The sequence below is a fragment of the Lontra canadensis genome, unplaced genomic scaffold (assembly GCF_010015895.1).
Source record: "Lontra canadensis isolate GAN:19392208 unplaced genomic scaffold, GSC_riverotter_1.0 scaffold89, whole genome shotgun sequence".
NCBI lineage: Eukaryota > Metazoa > Chordata > Mammalia > Carnivora > Mustelidae > Lontra > Lontra canadensis.
In genome coordinates, this window is record NW_022631083.1 from 5,789,699 (window position 1) to 5,812,562 (window position 22,864).

Sequence of the window (22,864 nt, forward strand, 5' to 3'; positions counted from 1 at the left end):
ATTGATTCTCTCTGGTTGTAAAAAAAATCAATGACATTTATTTTTCGAAAGAAATTTGAAAAGAAAAACAACAAAACTGAAAGACTCAAAACTTCCTATAAAGCTACAGTAATCAAGCCAATGTGGTATTGTCATGAGGAGAGACAAAAAGACTAAGAGAACAGAACATTAGAAATAAACCCATTATGTCTAAAGACATGTTTACATGTTTACAGACAACTGACTCTCAACAAAGGTAGCAAGAAAATTCAACAAAGAAAGGATAGTCTTTTTAACAAATTGTGCTGGAACAACTGAATAGCCTATATACAAAATAAAAGAATATGAAGAGACAAGCCACAGACTGGGAGAAAATATTTATACATAATATATCTGATAAAGGACTTGTACTCAGACAAGAGTAGGGTTGGCAAACTTGCTCTTAGGGGCCACTTAGTACACATATTAGGCTTTGTGAACCATAGAGTCACTGTCTCAACTACTCAACTCTGCCATGGTAGCACAAAAGCAGTCACAGACAATATGTATATGAATGGGCATGGCTGTCTTTCAATAAAACTTTATTTACAAAATCAGGTGAAGGGTCAGATTTGGCCCATAGGTCAGAGTTTGCTAAGCCCTGGTCTCTAACATCTCCTTCCAAGTTATCGGATTCTCATTCTGTGAGAACTATTTCACAACTCTGTAAGTTGTAGATCACTGATAGCAATGTAAAATAATCCTTGTTTATGAACACAAAAATAAATTCTGTCCCATGGAGAGACAACCCTCTGTCCCTGTGGAGAAAACCAGCTTTGCTTCCATTTGAACATCCATTTCAAAATTCTTAATCTGTAAGTTTCTGTTCTCTGCATTCTCCTTTGAACTGGTTATAATACCTTAACAGTTGCCTTATTAACAGGTTAAATAAAAGTTTAAAACATTTAAAAATGTTTATATCTGTATGGAAATCATGATTTGACTTTTTTTGTGAAAACTATCCTTTAACATCAGAACATATAAAGAACTCTTACAACTAATAATAAGAACACGAACGACTTAGGGGCACCTGGGTGGTGTTGTTGAGTGTCCAACTCTTGATCTCACAGTCCTGGGATCGAGTCCCCTATCAGGCTCCCCACTCAGACAGACAGGCTCTGCCCGTCTCCCTGTCTCTGCCCCGCCCCCTGCTCACACTCTCTAAAATAAATGGATAAGGAGGGCATATATTGCATGGAGCGCTGGGCACGGTACATAAACAATCTTGGAACACAGAAAAAATAAAATAAAAAACAACAACAAAATAAAATACATGGATAAATCTTTAAAAAAAAAAGAACACAATAATATTGAGCAAAAGATTTCTAAATAGATATATTTCACCAAAGAAATGGCAAATAAGGACAAGAAAAAAATATTAGTCTGTTCAGGCTGCTGTAACAAAAACACCACAAATTGGATGGCTTAAAAACAAAAATTTATTTCTCACTGTTCTGGAGGCTGGGGAATCCAAGATCAAGGTGCTGGCAGATCCAGCGTCTAGTGACGGCCAGCTTTCTCATTAATGGCTATTTTCTCACTGTGATATGATTGGCAGAAAGGGTGAGGGAGCTTTCCTGGGCTTCCTTGATAAGGGCACTAATCTCATTGTTGAGGGCTCTGCCCTGATGACCTAATCACCTCCCAAAGGCCCCAATTCCCAATACCATCACCTTGGGGCTTAGGATTTCAACATAGGAATTTGTGAGGACATAAAAAGATGCTTAATCTTCAGTTACTAGGGAAATGCCAAAGAAAATCATACTGAGTTGCTACTATACAGCCACTAGAAGAGCCACAATAAAAAGACTGAAAATACAAATGTTGGCAAGAATATGGAGGAACTAGAACATTCATACATTGCTAGCAGGAATGTAAATGGTATAGCCACTCTAGAAAAACAGTTTAGCATTTTTCTTTCAAAGTGAAAAATATAGTTAACCACACAATCCAGCAATTCTACTCCTAGGCATTTACCCAAGAGTAAGGAAAACATTTGCCCACAAAAAGCTTGTGAACAAATGTTCATAGCAATATTACTCCTAACAGCTCAAATTAAAAACAATTTAAATGGTCAATCACCTAGTGAATAAACAAAATATGGTATATCCATACAATAAAATGTTACTTAGCAATAAAAAAACCCAAACTATTAAAACATGAAACTGCATACAAGAACATTATGCTAAGTAAAATAAGCCAGACACAAAAGGCTACATATTACATAACTCCATTTATATGTAATTTCTGGAAAAGGTAAAACTATAGAAATAGGAAGATGAGAAGTTGGCTGGGGGTAAGAACAAGGGCTATCTTAACAAACAGGAACTGGGGAACTTTTGGGGACGATGGACATATTCTAGAACTCAATTGTGATGAGGGCTCCTTAACTGTGTACATTTAAATAAAATTCATCAAATGGAACATGTAAAATGGTAAAATTTTATGCTATGTAAATTATAGCTCTATAAAGATTTTTAAAAAAATCAATGGGAAGTAGTTTACATAAATTAGTAACCAATACCAGGAACAAGATTATATATAGATTATAAAGATTATAAGGTTAAGGTTATAAAGATTATAAAGGTTATAAAGATTAACAAGATATTATCTAGAGGACTTTAAAAAGTGATGTGGAGAAAACAAGTTGTGTACAGGTCACACTTTGTAAATCGATTACACAGAGAGCCTTGGTGATAAGGAAATCAAAGTGCTATTGCTTGCTTTACTGTTTCCATATCATAACTTTACAGAGTTCTGATTTAGAAGTAGTTAGAAATTTAAACTATCAATAGGAGATAAACAGACATGATATATAAATGCTCATAACTTGTAATAGATCATGTCTTTTAGCATCAGAAACAGATTTTTGACACTCATTCCATGCCCTTCATAAAATGAAACCTGTTAGCGTTGGCATAAAATCAAGGATGTTGGATTTTACTGGTAGAAAGTATATCAGAACCCATCAAGTTAAAACCTATGTACCACGCTGAGTAAGAAAATGGAGACATAGGAATTCAGTGACATTAAGTTTATAGGGTTTTGCTTTATTGAAAGTTCATAGTTCTTAAAGCTCCGCGGAATTCTAAGTGTAGGAAATTCAAACAGCTTTAGCCATAAAGTCTGAATGCAATTTCATAAGATGTGATAGGCAAAACAAGAGCACTTAACTAAAATAGACAGAATGATTGGCACTTTGGAAAAAAATTCTTAAGAAGTACAGAATAGGTAAAATTGTACTAATAGTTGAGTTACAAAGCCGAATTGACCTACTATGGTAAGGATCTCAAAAGAGAAACAGAATAAAAGTTTCATTTTTCTCTTTCATTTAAAATTAACAGTATTCTATAGTCTAATACATCACTCACTAAATGTAATATAAATATTTGGCTCTTAAATTGCTCAATAGTTTAGGGATTTGATATGTGTAAAATATATAGTCAATTATGACTGGATCATTTCTCTCTAGGTGAACAAAGCATGGGAATTGATCTCTGAAGAAGAGCAACTCCTCTTATGTACAGACTGTAAGACCATATTCCATGTATATAAAACAATATTTGTGACTTTCCTCTGATCATGCAGAAAAATTAGTAAAGGAGAATGGTCTCACATACTCAAATAGGTAAGATTCAGTTACCTAGTGAGAGCAGGCAATAGAAGAACTGCACCACAGAAATCATAATTTGGGTTTGGGATATATACAACAATATGCATAATTGTGCATACTTTTTAAAAATGTTTTCCAAGATATTTGCTCTGCTTTAAAGAAAGCGTCCTTTTCAAGTCATGCAAAGAGAAACTTATAAAAATATTTCTTTGGTTACTCAACTGAAGACTTAATAATTCAATTTTTAATCTTATCTGATTTAAAAAAAAACTTTCATTCACGAAAGTACACATTTAAATTTTAAAAGGAGGAAAAAATGAATACGGGAAAGAAAAATTCTGAGATTATCCTAAACAACCATATATATCTTTCGGCTATTATTTCCAACAAACTCGATTATTTCAACATTTTAAAAAATGACTATAGAAGTACAGTAAAAACTTGTTTAAGGAAAACAGATTCGTGTTAAGAAGCTGAAAGCATAAGTAAATAATATGACTTTTACAAAACCTGCTATTACACCCCCAAAAATAAATACTAAGACACTGATACTGTACGTACACACTAAAGTAATAAGTACCAAACCTTTGAAACTAAAAAGAAAAAAGTCATCCAACAAGACCTGCCAGCGGCGCCTGGGTGGCTCAGTGGGTTAAAGCCTCTGCCTTCGGCCCAGGTCATGATCCCAGAGTCCTGGGATCAAGCCCCACATCGGGCTCTCTGCTCAGCAGGAAGCCTGCTTCCTCCTCGCTCTCTGCCTGCTTCTCTGCCTACTTGTGATCTCTGTCTGTCAAACAAATAAATAAAATCTTAAAACAAACAAACAAACAAACAAAAAAAAACAAGACCTGCCAGACTTTCCCGAATGTCAGCAGATCAAGTGAAGAAACAGAGAAGACACACAACCAGCTAATGACACTTGTTATAAGCATACAAGGACATTCATTTTTTAAACCCTTTGACACTTTGAAGCCACATTTTTTTACTTTGTTTCCTCATTTACATATACACAATGAAAACTAGCATAAGTTGTTTAAAAACAACCTATCTGTATAAAATTTTGAGTTTTTAAAAAGGAATGATAGGATTAAACAAAGAACTGTGATGTCAATTGTGTGTGAGGGGGTTAGTAACAAACCATATCAAACTAAATTTTGTTTAATTACTTCTCATTACATCAACGCTTGGCAAATCATAAAGCTTTTCATTCACTAAAACAATCATTATCTTTAAAATTACTTGCACAAAAGAAAATATGACTTAAAACCTTTAGCAGGTTAAAACAATTTAAAGATGAAGTAAGCAACAAGTATGTTCAAATAAAATATGAAACAAAATAAAGGTTTTATGTACTGAAGACAATATTTTTTAGGAAACATTTATTTCAGCATATAACCTATATTCTGCCAGTTAGTTTTTCTTCATAATTGCATAGTTCGACCTAAAACTATAATTTTCTCATCATGTCACAAAACAACATACTGAAATCAAGGTATTAGAAAAAAAGCTATAAAATAACCATGAAAATATAATCTTTTAAAAATATATCTATTTAAAACTTGCCTCTTCCAAAGACTGGTTCCCAAATACAAATCAAATCACTATTAAAATATAAACAACATATTTCATGCTCAAAAGCTCTTTAGTAAAAATGAACTAGGAGCCCCAAGTTTTGCCAAGATACTAAAGCTATGATAGAAATTACTCCACACCACCTTGAAAGTACTGCAAGTTGACTTACGTCCAAAAATAACAATTCAATCTCTGAATTCCCATTAAGTTGTGCCTAAAAGAAAATACATTTTATAGGTTCTCAAGAACATCCACTTCAAAAGATTAAGATCATTTATATTCATCAGCATTGTTTTTAATATCCCTAATTCCTGGTGTTCATGATAAACGTATGGTTATGAACCCATCATGGGCTTCTCTCACTACCACCACAACACTTTTGGCAAATTATTTCAGTGAATCATTTTAACTGCTGAAGTCATTTTTCAAATCTGTAATTTAGAAAGATAATCTTAAAAGGAGTGTGTATGACAGACTAGGAACTGAATACATTGCAGAGATAAAATAATGGGAAATACTCGAATCCAAATCATTGGATCCTGAAGACCACTGACACATCAGCTCAGTCCCTCAACTTTGTGCAGGACTTCTCCTTAAATCCTCTTTAGCTGACCTCTGCACTGTCTTCACGGCTCCCACCACTATTATGCTCATAATAGACCATGGTGGGGAAAATTAATTGTACACAGAAAGGGAAGAATAACAGTACTGCATGTAAAGTAAATTTGGAAGTATTCCCCTTAGGATTTCAAATTGGGTCACTGCTATTATGATGTTAGCTGCTTTTAAATCTTTTCACAAAGGAATGGGCCATGGAAAGGAATTCAACATGCCTTAGCCAGTAGTATGATTGATGGGAGAGGCTTTCCAAGTCTGAAGGACTAACTTTTCTCCTTTTGCCTTTTTTTAAAAAGTATCATCACAATGAACTTTTGTTTTTCAGACATCTGGCACGTGTTCTGCCATTTCCCTTCACATCTTTCCTAAAAAGGAGTATTTTCTGTATTTACTTGACACTGAAAAGGATGCATGTTCCAGAAAACAAAACTTTTTTTCTTTTAGAGGACTCTTAATGGCCATTTCTATTCCAAGGTTTTGGCCCAATTTTTAAACCTTGGAAAAGTCTGTAAATAAAATTTCAAAGTTTTAGCTCAATTTGTAACCAGATTGTACAATATGTAATAGTATCGAATATAAAATATTTTTTCTCAGAAATCCATGTGTTTTAGTATAATGAGATGTTATATAAAAACCTGAATAAAAAAATCTATGTTACTGTAAAGTAACTAATATGTATTTAGCTATGTATAAAGTTACCTTACTAATAGAGTATTATGTATAACAAAGAAATTAATAAAGTAACTTTATGAGACGATGAAAGAACAGATTGTGAATGTGAGTTTAGGACTCTGGTAGACAATTTATTCAATTACCCGGTGGTCATCTAGCAAGCTGAGGATGGGTAAATTGTTAGATTTTATCCCTCTGCCCATTAGTTGTCAAAAGGATATCTTAACCACTCTGCACTGTACCCTGATGACTGAACACTAACACACTCAATAGTTCTTTCTCTATCCTCTCTACTCTCTTCCTTGAAAGTACAAATATTAAAGTATTAGACAATAAAACATCATAAGCTCCTTTGAAGTCTGGGTCTAGATTTTGTACACCTTCACCGTCCCCACTTCCTCTACTACATAGCATGGTACTTTGAACCAACAAATATTGTTTTTAAAGATTGATTGATTGATTTATCAGAGAGAGAGAGAGAGCACAAGCAGGCAAAATGGCAGGCAGAGGCAGAGGGTGAAGCAAGCTCTCTGCTGAGCAAGGAGCCTGATGCGGGTTTTGATTCCAGGACCCTGGGATCATGACCTGAGCCGAAGGCAGTGGCTTAATCGACTGAGCCACCCAGGCATCCCTGAACCAACAAATATTTTTTGTTAGGCAGATGAAACCAGGAAGTCAGTGCCCCAGGTAATGTAAATAACCTCACAAAACAGAGAAAGTCTATTTATATGTATTGCTGACCATATACATACATATAGCCTGGTGACACCAGAGGGGGGCTCTACCAGAGATTAATTACTTAGATTCTTTATTAGTGAAAAAATGTGCTAGCTAGCTAATTTACCAGTACTGATGTGGAATCAGTGAAAAGCTGAGTCTCCCTGGGAGAGTAAATTAGCCCAAATAACCATGGTATTACCAAGGAGGGTAATAGGGGGTGAAGAGCCATGATAATTTGGGGGGAGGGGATACAGTAAGATCCTTTGTGTTCTGAGGATTCCCTTTGAGTTGATCTCTGAGTAGCAAGCACAGTGGAAGAGATGGCGATGAAACCAGGCCTGCCCCCATGCTCCTGGAGCCACCCAGCATCCTTAGAAACTAACCTAGAGAGCACCAATGTCGATCACTAAGGAGCAGTCTGTACCTACAGGAGTGGGGTCAGCACTTCTGAAGAAGCACTGCAACCTGTGCTGTCATCTGTCGGATTCTGCCAATAGAGTCTCAACAACTGGGGTAGTGAGCAACAGTGGAAGCCCTAGCATGACCAGGCTCCTTTCCCACTGTGTGCACTACAGGAAGAAGGCTGACCTGTTCCTCCCTGCCTCCACATCAGACCAATGAGCACAGAGATTTCCAAACAACTTAGATGGCTACAGGACAGGTCTAAGAAGAGATACTAAATCTCATTTCAATAAAGCAATGAGAGGCTCAACTGGAAGAAAAACACATTTTAAGAAAAAAAAAATAAATAAATTTGACTGTACTTGAAGGCTGAGTTTCTGGAACAATTCATACTATTTATATGTAGCTTGTATTTCTGTGTTTGAGTATTTTATTTTTGCAGACATGTGTGCTTTTGTGTGCTTTCATGGTTTTTAAAAATTTTTATTGTTAAAACACAACATAGACTGCTTTAATGTTTTTAATTTGGACTAAATATCTTTCCCTTTGTGGGATGCAAAACAACTTTTCAAGGATAAAAAAATGTTTTTAAATAGGCTGATTTAAATGCCAGATGTAAGCAACATCTTTTCTGACTCCTGGTTACATTTTGTTGTTTGTTTGTTACCACAGCCTTCTCTCGTGGGAGTTTACAGCAAATCACAAAAGCATCAGGCTTCTGTTGACTATCAAGAGTGAGCGGATGCTTCTAATATCCACTGGCCCTTGTAGTCTTCACCAGAGGGTGAATCACAAAATGTCTGGCAAGCAAGCTCTGCACTGGTGGAAATCTTTCCTTAATATTCCTTTATTTGCAAGTGTATGGTATTTGTCTTCCTAATAAATCACATGATTTTACTTGATCAAGTTAGAAAAAGCCTTCGGAATAAAATGAGTTTATATTTGCTCTGTAACAAATATTGTTCCAAGTAGAAGGCAATCTACAAATGTTTAAGGGGTACATAATTCATATATATGAAAGCATGCAGGTTAGCGATCAGATGAGAAACTGAAGAGCATGTAATAGACTCCCACTTCCAGACATGACAGGGTCACTGACACCAGACTTGCTTCCCACCAAAATACAATAAAACTACTCAAAAATAGATGAGGCAACTGTATTCAAGCAACAGACAGGAAACACAGAACTTTGATCCTTGAAGAGGTGAGCCCCGTGTTGGGACGTGGCTTTCTACCAAGGGGGGCACTCTGGGCCATGGCACTGGGAAGTGGAACCCAAGCAGAGCTCAGCAGTCTCACAAAGCAGAAGAGCCAGAGATCCGACCCGGAGAGCTGAAACAGCTGGAAAATGTAGGACAGGGTACCAAAGGGGAGAAAACTGTGAGGTGAAAAGGTGCTTAATAAATGGCATGCTGGAGAGAGCAAAAGAAGTCACTGAGCAGAAGACGGAGCAGCAGATACATCATGCAACCTTCAGATCAAGAGAAAAAAAATTTTTTTAGAAGAACAAAGCCTCAGTGACCTGTGAAACAATATCAAACGATTTAATGTGTGTGTCTAGAGCTCCCAAAAAGAGAGGAAACAGGGCAGAAAAATATCTGAAGAAATAATGACAGAAAACTTCCCAATTTGGGAATCAAGAAAACCCCAACCAGGATATTTTTAAAGTCCTACATCGTGGCACATCCTAAACAAACTGCTAACAAAAGATAAAGAGAAAAATTTTAATATAGACATAGAAAAAGGTATATTCAAGGTAACAATGATGCAAATTGCAACTGATTTCTCATCAGAAACAATGGGGTCAGAAGACAATAGGTCACCTTCATGAAGTGCCAGAGAAATATCCTGTCAATTGAAAATTCTATATCCAGAGAAAATATTCTTCAAAAATAGGGACAGCTTTGCACAAAGAAAACAGAGATAGTTCATTGCTAGAGGACCTGCACTACAAGAAGTACTAAAGGAAGTACGTCAGGCTGAAAAGAAATGATAGCAGATAGAAAATACATCCCCAGGAAAGAATAAAGAGCATGGGTAATAGTAAATTAAAAACAAAAAGTATCTTTTTTGTTATCTTGATTTCCTTTAAAAACAATTGTTGCAAAATAGACATATATAGTAGGGCTCATAACATATAGAAATAGTATAAGAATACAAGGAGGGTAAATGGAAGTATACTACTGGGAAGAGTCTTACAATTTATATTAAGCGGTACAACATCCTAAGTAAGTTATAATCAGTTAAGGTTATGTGTGTGTGTGTGTCCACAAAAAGCCTTACACAAGAATGTTTAGTATTAGCTGTATTCATCATAGTCCAAAGTTAGAAGAAACCCATATGTCCATCAAGAGGGAAATAAATACATGAACCATATATTCAAACACTTGAATGCTACCCTGCAAATTACAGAAGAATGGACTACCGATACGTGCAAGAGCATGGACACATCTTGACCAGAAGGCTCCACTTATATTATGCTCATCAGCAGATCCCGTTAATCCGTGGTCACAGAAAACAGAAGAGTGTTCACCTATGGCAAACAGACTGGAAGAGACATGAGAGGACTTTCTGGGATAATGGAAATGTTCTATATCTTGACAAAGATGCTGATTACATATGTCTGCCAAAACTCAGAATTGTACATTTGTGCGTTTCACTGTATGTAAATTTTACCTCAATTAAAAAAAACTGTAAGAGAAGACAAAAATAGGAAGAACAAAGATTAAAAATATAAGAGGGTCTTCAAGGATAACTGTCAAGTTCCATGTTGGGTATATGGGGGTTCATCATTCTATTCTGTCTACTTTTGTATTTCAAATTTTGCATAATAAAAAGCTTTTTAAAAGCAAAGGCAATAATGATGTATTAATACATTTATATTTATGTGTTGTACAATGTATTATTAATAAACAATAATGTCTTATATATTTAAAATTTGCTGAGAGTAGATCTCAAGTGTTCCACCACACACACACATACACAGTAACTGCAGGAGGTGATGGGTACGTTACTTAACTAGATTGTGGTAATCATTTCACACTGTATACATATATCAAAAAAACATGCTGCATACCTTAAAAATATGATTTTTATGTGTGAAAAATAAAGATCAAAAATAAAAATTTTAAATATCACAGTAAAAAAAAATAAGCTAAAATATTCATTTAACCTTTTCCTTATGGTATTTGGATACAAACCTACAAAACTCATTGCCAAATAAAATACAAAGTTACTAAAATAATTTTTTTTTAAAGGGAGCCTGCTCAGAAAAACAGTGCTTCAAGATTCCAAAGTTCTTATACCATAAACCATGACTTCAATAATTTTATCTGGGAAGATTTTTTGAGTGATGATTATTTATTCATCTTGGAACCAAGTTAAATCCATATTCTTAAGTTAGCCTTATCTTTCAGGCCAGGTTTAGGGACTAAGTCAGGAAGCCATTTAAAGCAGGTGTATCAAGAACCTTTCTCTGGTCCACGGTGTGTGTCTGCCAGAGTTCATCGGAGCCCCATGCATAGATGACTCAGAGCTACTGCTTGGGTGTTCTCTGGTCAGTGCTTCGCTGCCCGTATCCATATCCCCAGGGCAGAAGCTTTTCCTATAGAAGGCTACTGCTCCGCCACGTGTGTATAGGGACAACAAGCACCCCCTCATCTAAGCAATCCTGAACCAATACTTTCTGGGAGTTGATGTTTAAATGCTTAGGCCTCTCAACACCTGAGCAGGATGATTCCTTGGGTTTTACACAAGATTAAGCTCTCAGTGCCCACTGTGGTGGCTGGTGGAGGAGTTCAGAGCATGCTACCCCAAAATATGCCAGTCTGGCATATTCATTATTTTGAGTTAAAGGAGCTGAAAACTGGCAGATGCAAGAAGGCATTTTGACCTTCCCTTTTCTTTCTAAAAGCACAAAATCAAACTCCCATAGAAAAGGGGTCCTCCCTACACCGGAGGAAGGAAGACATTCTCATCACCAGAGATGGAGAGCAGAGGCCAAGGGAGATCTTAATAAACCAACCTTGTTAAACTAACCCTTACGTTCCTAGTCACTGCTTCTAATTAGCTGTCCTAACCCAAACCCCACTGTCTTATCACATTTTCACAACTATTACTCTTTGTCCAACCTAGTGTGTAAGTGTTTGGCTTTAACTACTTCTTTGGGTCTTCATTTTTCTGATGAAGTTTTCTTTGCATAGTTAAAAATTACTAAATAAAATCTGTATACTTTTCTCCTGTTGCTCTGTCTTATGTGAGTTAATCTTTGGGCCCAGCTGGAGACCCTGAGTGCAGAGGAAAAACTGTACCTCCCCTACACTTGCTTAGTCACATACTCTAAGCTGTCTCCACGTTCCTCTATCCTGTCACCACTTAACACCAGTGTTCTCTATTCCTCCCAAAGAACTACCTGTGCTTGGTGAGATGGGGGAAAGGGGGGAGGGGAGACAACATCAAAGAAAAAGGGTACAAAGAATGTAGTAGAGCTATCTTAAGCACAAAGTCTATGGGCCTTAAGGACACAACTAGTGATTGGGATAATAAAGAAAACTTAGAAAGTCTCTGCCTCCACCTTCTCTCTGTATATCTGCTTCATCTTCCTTTTTCTGTTTCCCAGTCTGCGTGGCTACCCCCAGCACCTTGCAAGATTATATATAGCACTGTGCAACAGCCCAGAGAGAAAAAGAGACTGATTTTCTTTTTCTCATTTCCCCTGATGTCTCTTACTCTCTTTAATTCTCTCTCACCAGCCTCTTCCAGAACTCCCAGGTAACAACTGTTCTGTTTGTGTCAGGTACCTACACCAGCACCAAACAACTGCAGAGATAAAGCCATGCCACAAGGTAGGAAAATGGTAGTACATTCAATCTAACAGAATGGGGGAAAGGGACATCCCAGAAAATGGGTCCCAGTCCACATGGCTGCCACCAAAAGGGTACTGGCAGACAACTCAACAGAATCAACCATGAGTCATGGATGTGTTTGAGAAACTGCTGAAAACACTGGACCTTCTTCACAGCAACACAGACATACTCATAATTATCAAATTGTGTGCAAATTTCAGGGCATTCATGAAACCCTTATAATTCATTCTTAGGTCTAGTCTTAAAACTATATATGCACCTAGATTTTTTAAATGTTTCAGGTTTTTCAAATATTGGTAGAAAATTTTTCAAATTTTAAATATTGGAAATGAAATTATATTCAAAGGTTTTTCAACCACAACAAATGCATGTAATGAAGTGTCAACTCTTTCTAGGGAGTGTAACATGTAGAAGTCTATACATAACAGCCTTGACTAGGCTGAAGGGACTAACAATCAAATATCAACTGGTGTTAACTGTCATCAAATAAAGAAACACAGGAGTCCCTCATTTTTTTTTTAATTTTTTTTTTTTTTTTTACTACATGTAAACTACTTTCCCATTGTATATGCCCAACATGATGAGACAGTTCGGGGATATGTACCTAGCACCTCAACCACTCAAATCATAACATATGAAATTACCTCATAAAGAGAGAAATAAAGTGAATCAAATAATGTAAGGTCTAGTCCATTGCTACTGATAATGGCCTAGAAAGAAAAAAATCTACACATGGCTCAAGTCAACAGTTTCTATTCAAAATACAGCTATTACTATATATAATTTTACTCAAAACAGCCAAAACCAAACATATACAACAGACGAAAGCTATGGAAATAAAACCAGCAGTAAATGCTTAAAATCTACTGCACAACAGGTGTAATATAAATTAAATATTAGATGCAAGCAGTCAGAAAACCTATACCCTTCCCTGGTCATTAGGAAGCAGTCAATGATATTAGTAGCACATCCTTAACCTCTAAGAGTATATAATGGAAGGAAATGACCACATTCTACCACAAAATGCTCTTATATTACAGGAAAAAACAGAATAATAGAAAACAAAGAACAATGGCTTAACAGAATTGTATTTCTCATTTGCTCTTTGAATATATATAAAAGGGGCTTCTGAATACAGTATTATAGCCATGTATCTTGATTTTATAATAGATCTTGTAGAAGTTTCATATATAAGAATTTGAAAACCCAGAGTATTATCTTTACTGATACATTTCCTAGGCAATCTCCAAAAAAGAATCTAATTTCCTGAGTATCTGAATATATAAACTTGATGAAAGCTAGAATGATAAAACACCGCTGAGCCTGATTACATACAAAAAACTCTAAAAGATCAGATTCCTACACTATATTGAAATTTTTTTTATTAACTATTGTTGGAAAATGTAAGACAGTACTTATATAGGGTTAAAGAATTTTTCAAGCAGAGTCAACCACTGTACTACTTTTATAAACAATATTGAATCTATTTTATTAAGGCCAGTACATAAAATCTAAAAATTAATGAGTTACTGTGTTTCACTTAGAAATGTTTATACTTGAAAGACGTCAGAGAAAGTATTTTTTATATCACAAAGAAATATTATAGACTTTTTCACTCATGGATTAAGCATGAGTAGCTTTTATCATTCTCATGTGACCCTGAAGTTCCACGACAGGTACTAATTTGTAATTCTGGTTGAGTCACACATTTCACCTGGATACACTAACAGACTGGTTGGTGTTCCTGATTATTAAGTAGAAATAATCTTTGACAATGTGACATCTGCATTTTTCTCTGCTCATTCTGGAATGCAAGGTAACTTTCACATATTATTTAAGGCGCAAGATTTTTTATTCTTTTTAACATATTTCACCTTTTTTTTTAAATATGGGAAGTGACATATGACAGAATTTGCAAATGTGTGGACTCACAAAGGAAGGCCCCTTTATGTCCCTTATAAGAAAGTCAACCAGTTTAACGGTAGCTCAGGAGAATGCAGAATTTCAGTACTATCCATATGTACATCACCTTATAGGAGAATATTCAGTAGGCGGAACTGACAACTAGTTCTGGGACTCACACTTAAATTCTGCTATGAAATTCTAGTAAGATTTATTAAGTCAAAGTTAATATACATAAGTTACCTCACTAGAAAATGACAGAAAGCACTGTATTTCCTTTTTGGGTACTAAAATGATTACCTCATGCAAAGTTCAACTAAATTCTCTCACATAAAATATTCAGAACTGAATTACTTCTTTGTACAAATATTTCATGAGAGGAGTGACTTGAAGGGGAACTGAGCGCAATGCATAATTGTAGTAATTGTAGCGAAAAACATAAATGCCACCTTCTTATGTCCATATCAGGTAAAAGACCCTTAGACACATTTCACCACATTCCTTAGCTTCATCTTCAAACAAATATCCCAAATCACAAGTATACCCAAAGTTCACTGCCTAGACACACAGCAAGAAACAGAAATAAAAATAGATTTATAAGTAGATAAGAAACTATTGTGTGCTACAGACTGTGATTACCTGGAGGTAGGAATTGCAGTTGGTTATTAGCTAATCGAAGATGACGTAAAGCTCTCAGACGACCAATTTCTGGGCAAACAATTTCTAAGGCATTGTCACTAAGATCCAAACACTGGAGTTTTACAAGGGATCCAATGGCTTCAAAGAGAAAAGAAAGGTTAAGGCAAGATTAATTTGACCCAAGTGTTATGACAAATCTTAAATGCAAGTACCACTAATTAAAATATCGTAATATACCTGTTGCTGTTGCACAAATAGTAAAAACGCAGGTCAAAGTACATTTTATAGAAGTGATAAGACTTCAACCTTGATATAAAATACGATAAGTTAAAAAGCACAAATAAAAATGTTACAGTGTAAAGCACTGCTTGAATAAATAAATAATGAAACGATATATAAGGTCTTTTTGTCTAACCAAAATTCTTAGCTGGATTTATTAAATTTAAAACTTAAAAGGATGCCTGGGTGGCTCAGTCAGTTGAGTGACCAACTTTTGATTTTGGCTCAGGTCAGGATCTCAGGGTTATGGGACTGAGCCCCAGGCTGGGCTGAGTACTTGGCAGGGAGTCAGCTTAAGATTCTCTCTATACTTCTCCCTCTGCCCCTCCCATGCACACATGCTTTCTCTAAAGTAAAACAAATAAATAGATCTTTATTTTATTTTCATGTTTTTATTTTTATTATGTTATGTTAGACACCAGACAGTACATCATTAGTTTTTTTTTTTTTTTTTTAAAGACTTTTATCTATCCATTTAACAGACAGAGATCATAAGGAGGCAGAGAGCCAGGCACAGAGAGAGAGGAAGGGAAGCGGGCTCTGGGCTGAGCAGAGAGCCCAACGCGGGGCCCGATCCCAGAACCCAGGGACCATGACCCGAGCCAAAGGCAGAGAGTTTAACCCACTGAGCCACCAAAGCACCCCACATCATTAGTTTTTGATGTAGTATTTCATGATTCATTATTTGCGTATAACACCCAGTATTCCACACAATCTGTGCCCTCCTTGATACCCATCACCAGGTTAAGTCTTTTAAAGAAATTAGAATTTTAGGGTGCTTGGCTTGCTCAGTCTATAGAGCATGTGACTCTTGATCTCGGGATTATGAGTTTAAGCCAATATTGGGTGTACAAAATACTTAAAAATAATAAAAAGAGATTAAAAAATAAAAATCTTTGAAATTTATCATTTTATTATTTACCTAACAATTTATCCAATAATAATTTACCTGTTATAACCATTTGACTTATTATTTACTTAATCAAAATTATTAACTGAATTTACTAATCTTTGAAACTAATAAATTAAAGATACTTTAAAAGTAAAATTCCCTAATATTCCAATCAAAATTTGTCCTACTATTATAAAGGAAAGCATAAACTATGGTACCTCCTAACTAAAAACTGGAAGTGGACTTACCTTCTGGAACCACAACTATGTTATTTGAGTGAAGGTACCTGGAACGAAAGAAGAAAAAAAAAAAAATAGTTGTTATCATCCAGTACTTTTGCAAGATAACCAATCTGTAAAATGCTCACATTAGAAATTTATCAAATAAAAAGGGATGAAAGCTTTCTATCATATTGTACTCTAAGTGCATGACACAAAACCTGTGGTCATCACAGATAACTAATACCTCAAGAATGATATTTTATGTTGGAATTGCAAATATTAAACCTATTTACTGATTTAAGTTGTTATTTTAAAATAAAAGCATGCATAACAGATATATTTTGAGGTATTTTTTAAACTCAAAAAACAAACTACCACTTTTTCTAGTTCATTTTAAAGTGTTCAGGTTTTCAGAAAAACACGAATTGCGTAAAGAAAATCAACACTTATTACGTAAATGAAAATGCAACTTTCAATTTCTAAAGGACAACTTTACAAAATAAATAAAAACTATTTCCAGCTAATATACTGACTGAGAACCAAGAATGGAGAGATTAAATACTGACCATTTACAGTATCTATAAAAATACTCAACTGTCAAGCTACATAATTTATTTCACAGCAAAAGGAATCTCATAAACAAGAATCAAATTCTTTTCTTAAAAAAAAAAAAAAAAGTTAGCCCTGCTGACAAGTCCAGACAAGTCTAGTAAATAACACTTTTCTCACGGAAGTATCTTTAGCACACTCTGGTGGAGACTTTTATGCAAACAACAGCAGCCGACTACTCAGAGCAGAAGTGACAACTGGAGATCACATAATAATTTTAAAATAAATCTGTATCACTGATTCTCAGACATGAGACCTAGTTTTTTTTATATTTTCAAATCTACCATTGTATTTGTTATATGTCATAAAAATGTCTATATGTCATAAATCAGTCTTCATAAAATATTTTTAAAAGAATTTGGAACTTTTTTCTACATTTTTAAGTCTAACATCAAATGTTAAAAAGTCGCTAACACAAAATAAGAAAGATACAAAAGCAATACATTCACAATTATTTAATGCTGCATTAAATAGATTTTGTGTTGGTATTAACCTGCTGGGCCTAACACAATTTAAACAATTATTCCATCCTATCATATATTTTATTCCTTGTTTTGTGTATATAAAAAGATCTCACATTTTAAAATCAATATTCTTTAAGCATTAGTTTTAGGAAGGAATACCTAACTGCTTTATGAGATGACCCTAAAATTTCTTTGGTGCCAAAAGACCGTATGTAAATAAATGTGTGAGCACACATGCATACATACACAACCATTTGCATTTGTCACACCAAAGTCAGGGTTCCTGGACACCAAAATAAAGAGACAACTGATTTTTCAGTTACCTACAAAATACTTGCCTAAACTCAAGTTCTACATATGCAAAACTACCTTAAAATGAATGCACCACACCAAGGTGAACTCTAAGAAACTGGGCTTGTCTGGGTGGACAATGACAGGCAACTTTTGAGAGAAGGAACACCAGAAGAGGTCTAGTTTGGGTGGTAAGGCAAGAAGGAAGGTTTTTTTTTTTTTTTTTTAAAGATTTTATTTATTTGACAGAGAGAGAGATCACAAGCAGGCAGAGAGGCAGGCAGAGAGAGAGAGGGGGGGAAGCAGGCTCCCCGCTGAGCAGAGAGCCCGATGCGGGGCTCGATCCCAGGACCCTGGGATCATGACCTGAGCCGAAGGCAGAGGCTTTAACCCACTGAGCCACCCAGGCACCCCAGAAGGAAGGTTTTTGATGTGCAAATTATTCTTTAAAACTTCAATAATAACAAATTATTACATGTGAAAAAAAAATGAATGCCCAAATCAAAACATAAACTAAAGTGCTCGCTGTTATGAATGAAATTTAAAAATGTATATTAACACATTAAATTTACCTACATTAAAATGAAGATGCAGTCTACAGAAAGAATAGAATGTTCCCAACCCTGACTACAAAACATAGGTGTGCGGGACCACCCCTACCACGTGAAACACCATCTCAACTCAGGTTATCCTGATGTGCAAGTGATAATCATCACTGGTGGGATGGGTCCGAGAACAGGCTGTGAAGCTGGAAAGAGTGCACCTCAGTAGCCATGTGCCCAAGGGAAAATTACTCAACTTCTCCCTTTCATAATCTATAGAAGGAGAGAATAATAACACCAATAACATCAGGATATTGTTAAGGATTAAATGGATCAATAAATGTAAAGCTCTTAGAACAATCAGAGTACCATGAATGCCACTGTTATTGTTACTATAGTTATTGTGAGTCATCTATAATCAACGGTTTAGCAATTTTCAGTCACTTCTCTTTACTCATTTTTTTGTAATTTCAAAGAAGTTGAAATGTTGGTGTTTCAATGTAACTAGTTTTCATCATAATCTCCTATAGCTCAAGGAGTTTTCATTCACTGCTGGCAGGAATGCAAACAATACGGCCACGTTGGAAAGTAGTTTGGTAGTTTTTTAATAAAATTAGATATACAGGGGCGCCTGGGTGGCTCAGTGGGTTAAAGCCTCTGCCTTCAGCTCAGGTGATGATCCCAGGATCCTGGGATCGAGCCCCGCCTCCCGCTCTCTGCTCAGCAGGGAGCCTACTTCCTCCTCTCTTTCTGCCTGCCTCTCTACCTACTTGTGATCTCTGTCTGTCAAATAATTAATAAAATATTTTTAAAAATTAGATATACACATTTACTTAATAGTGATATGCCAATGTCAGTTTCTTACTTTTGACAAATGTATCATGGAATTTTAAGATGTTAACAACAGGAGAAACTGGGTGAGAGGGGTACTAGAACTCTGTACTCTCTTTACAACTTTTCTGTAAATATAAAATTGTTCCAAAATAAAGTTGACCTTTTTTTAAAATTAAAAGAACAGGACTTTTATTTCTAGCCGTGATGGAATAATAGGGACCAGATTTACCTGGCTGCTATAAGCAACAGGAAAATTGGATAGAACATATGAAACAATCATTTTTAGATACAAAAAATAGGCAATTAGGATTGTGTCACCTGAGAGAGAAGAAACAACGCAAGCCATACGATGTCCCTAGCTTTCTACCTGGAGGGAAACTGTGAACTGTGGAACATGAATGGGATCCTAAACAAAATATATTTAAGTCTCACTGAGTTATAGAGACACAAGTCAGAATTTAGGAAAACTGAGGCAGCTGGAAGTTGTGGGATAGTGGGGTGGAGTTCTGGAGGAGAGGATGCTACACAGAAAAAAGAAAAAGAAAAAAACCTTTAAAAATTTAAGTAAGGACCCTTTAATTCATTGCTGAATTCTAAAATGCAGCCTAGGCAAAAAGTGACAGAAAACCTATTAGCTGAGTGGTCCAGAAATCATACAGGGCTGGAGGCATTTAAGTTATGAGCAGCAAGGGTACCAGGCCCTTGTTGATTACCTGGCACATTCAAATCAAATCCTATAAAAAAAGGCAATGCCCTAGTAATAGGGCTAAACTAAGCCTAGAGTAGAGGTTACTCTAGACCTGTCCTAATGAAGCGTAAACACAAGCCATGAAAGGATTAAACTAAATTGTAAATAACCTCATGCCAGAATAAAGCACACACACAAAAAGAAAGACAATAAAGTCTAGAGACTCAGCAATGTAAAACTTGTAAGGTCCAGTGTCCAGTCAGAGTATTAGATATGCCAATAAATCAAGAAAATGTGACCGATAACAGTCAATACCAGCATATACAAGAGAACACAGATGACAAAGTCAGCAAACAAGGACATAAGAACAAGTATAAGAAGTATATTCAGACATTTAAAGCAAAATAGGAACACTGCAAGAGAAGTGTTAAAGTATGAAGAAGAAGCAAACAGAACTTCTAGAGACCAAAAATACAATGAACAAAGTGAAAGCATCACTAGGTGGGGTTAACAGCAAATTAGAGACTGAAGACAGAGAAATAAAATTTGTCCATACTGAACCACATAGAAGAGAAAAAGACTGAAAAGAGTGTTGATGATTAAGTGAAAATATTAAACAATCTAACAAACATGTAAGAGTCCTGGAAACATAGACCAGAGAGAGGACTGTAGAAATAAATATCTGATGAAATAATGTCAAAAAATTGCTAATTTTGATGAAAACTATAAAGACAAAGCCAAGAAGCTCAAAGAACGTCAAGCACAAGAAAAAAGAAAACCCCAATGAGGTATATCAAAATTTAATCCCTGAAAAACAGTGTAAAAATAAAATCCGTCAAAGTAGTCTAAGGGGGAAAAAAAAAAAAAAGGTGTTACATGTAGGGGGAACAAATATAAGAATGATAGCAGATGTTGCTTCAGAAACTATGGAAGCCAGAAGATAATGAACATCATAAAAGTGCTAGGAAAAAAAAAAAAAAATCAAGAATTCTAATTCCAGAAGACCAAAACAAAACTTCAAAACTAGGAAGGTGAATGTAAAACAAAAAATATAAGACTTTCAGAGAAAAAAACTAATGTGAGATTTTTCTCACAGGAGAAAACCTTGATGGCCTACGGCTAGAAAAGGAGTTCTTAGAATTGACACTAAAAACATGATACATAAAAGCAAAAATTGACAAACTGGACCTCATCAAAAGGTAAAACTTTTGCTCTCCAAAAAGAACTTCAAAGAAGATGAAAAGACAAATTACACATTGGGAGAATATATTTGTAAACAACAAAGAACTGGTTTCTATACTATTTAAAAGCTCTTAAAACTCAAGACTAAAAATAAATCCAAATAGAAAACAAGAAACAGACACATGTCACTGAAGAAAAGATACAGAAAACCAATAAATACTTGAAAAGATGTTCGGTATCATTAACCACTAGAGAAATATAAATGAGAGCCACAATGAGAAATTAGAACAATCACATCTTGGTCGGGGAGAATATAAAAAAGGTACAGCCAACCTTGAAAATTATTCGGCAATTTCTTAGGAAACTACAAATCCAGAGCAAAAGTGAAAGAGTAAGGACCTCCAAAAATTCTTTAACATAAAATCAACAAGAATATAGGCCAAAATGATAAGCTTATGCACAAAACTCTGGAAATTAACCAAAGTGATACAGGGAGGGTTTATTTAAGAAAAATGGCAAAATCTCAATAAGCACAGTAAGCTGTGAACTTTGGGGCATTTTCACTCACTCTCCAGCTCTGCAGAAGCATGGGGGGGGAGCAAAAATCAAACAAAAAACCTAGTGATTAATCACTATCAATCAAAGTGAAAAGCCTGGCTAGCACCTGACGGGGCAGAACTAGGGTAGAGCTCACTCCCAGAAAACTGTCATCATTTGAATAGTTTCCCGGTTCCTGGAAGAAGACCCCACTTGCAAAGCTGTTTTTAATTTGATCTGACTAGAAACTTGCCTCTTCCCCAGTTCAAATAAATTATGAGCAATTGTTTCACTTCACAGCCACCTGAGCCAATAGACAGCAGGTGGAGCAAACAATAGGCAACCAAAAACTTTAAATGGAAAAGTTGGGTAAGATGTGCATAGGAGCTCTGAAAAGCTCTGGTGTATTTCTGGAAATCTAGAAGGTCTAAGGCAAATGTGCAAATGCTCAGGGAAGAGTTGAAAATACCCTAAGCAATCACCTCTACTGAACTTGAGGCTCCTACGTGAGAAGGTGAAGGCTAAGGTGAAGTTGTCAAATGCCGGCTGAGAGGTGAAGGCCTACCACCATACAAGAACAAAGCTCCTCAGCAAAGACTGGGAGACTTACTGGATTCAGGCAGCTAAGGAAATCTCTGCCTAATCATTAGCTGACCACTAAGGTAACTGAGAAGATACTTTAAAAATAGTAATATAAAAGAAAAGGAAAAGAAAGGAGAGAACTCTTTCCATTCATTCCCAGGCCAATATTAGCTGGATACCAAAACCAAGACATCTCGAGACCACAGACCAATTTCCCTCATGAATACAGAAGCGAAATTCCTCAACAATATACTACTAAGCCAAATCCAGCAAATATAAAAAGGATTATATTCCACGACCAAGTGGGATTTACCCCCACTGAAACAAGGTTGGTTCATTCAACATACAAGCATCAATCAATGTAATATACTGTATTAACGGAATAAAGAAAAATATGTCATCTCAATAGATGAGAAAAAGACCATTTGACAAAATCAAATACCCTTTTGTGAGAAAAAATCTCAAGGAACAAGTAGTAGAAGGGAATTTCCTCAATTACATAGAGAGTACCTATGAAAACTCTATAGCTATCATCACACTGAATGGCAAAAGACTGCAAGCTTTCCCCCTAACATTAGGCGGGAACAACACAAAGATATCTGGTCTCACCATTTTTATTCAACATTCTATGTTACAGTCAAGGAAATTAAGCAAGAAAAAGAAATAATAGGGTTACAGATTGGAAAGTAGGAAATAAAGCTATTGGGGTACCTGGGTGGCTC

The 22,864-nt window shown here is 35.6% G+C and overlaps 1 protein-coding gene across 3 annotated transcripts in view; it reads right to left on the reverse strand.

The window, feature by feature from the left end:
• LRRC28 (leucine rich repeat containing 28) overlaps positions 1-22,864 on the reverse strand; it is a 155,029-nt gene that overhangs the window by 104,341 nt on the left and 27,824 nt on the right. For all 3 annotated transcript variants that reach the window (XM_032836029.1, XM_032836027.1, XM_032836028.1), the window contains exons 4-5: positions 16,441-16,478; positions 15,022-15,159 (exon numbers count right to left, since the gene is read on the reverse strand). In XM_032836029.1, coding sequence (XP_032691920.1) covers positions 15,022-15,159; positions 16,441-16,478 — 176 coding nt within the window. The remainder of the gene's footprint in view (positions 1-15,021; positions 15,160-16,440; positions 16,479-22,864) is intronic.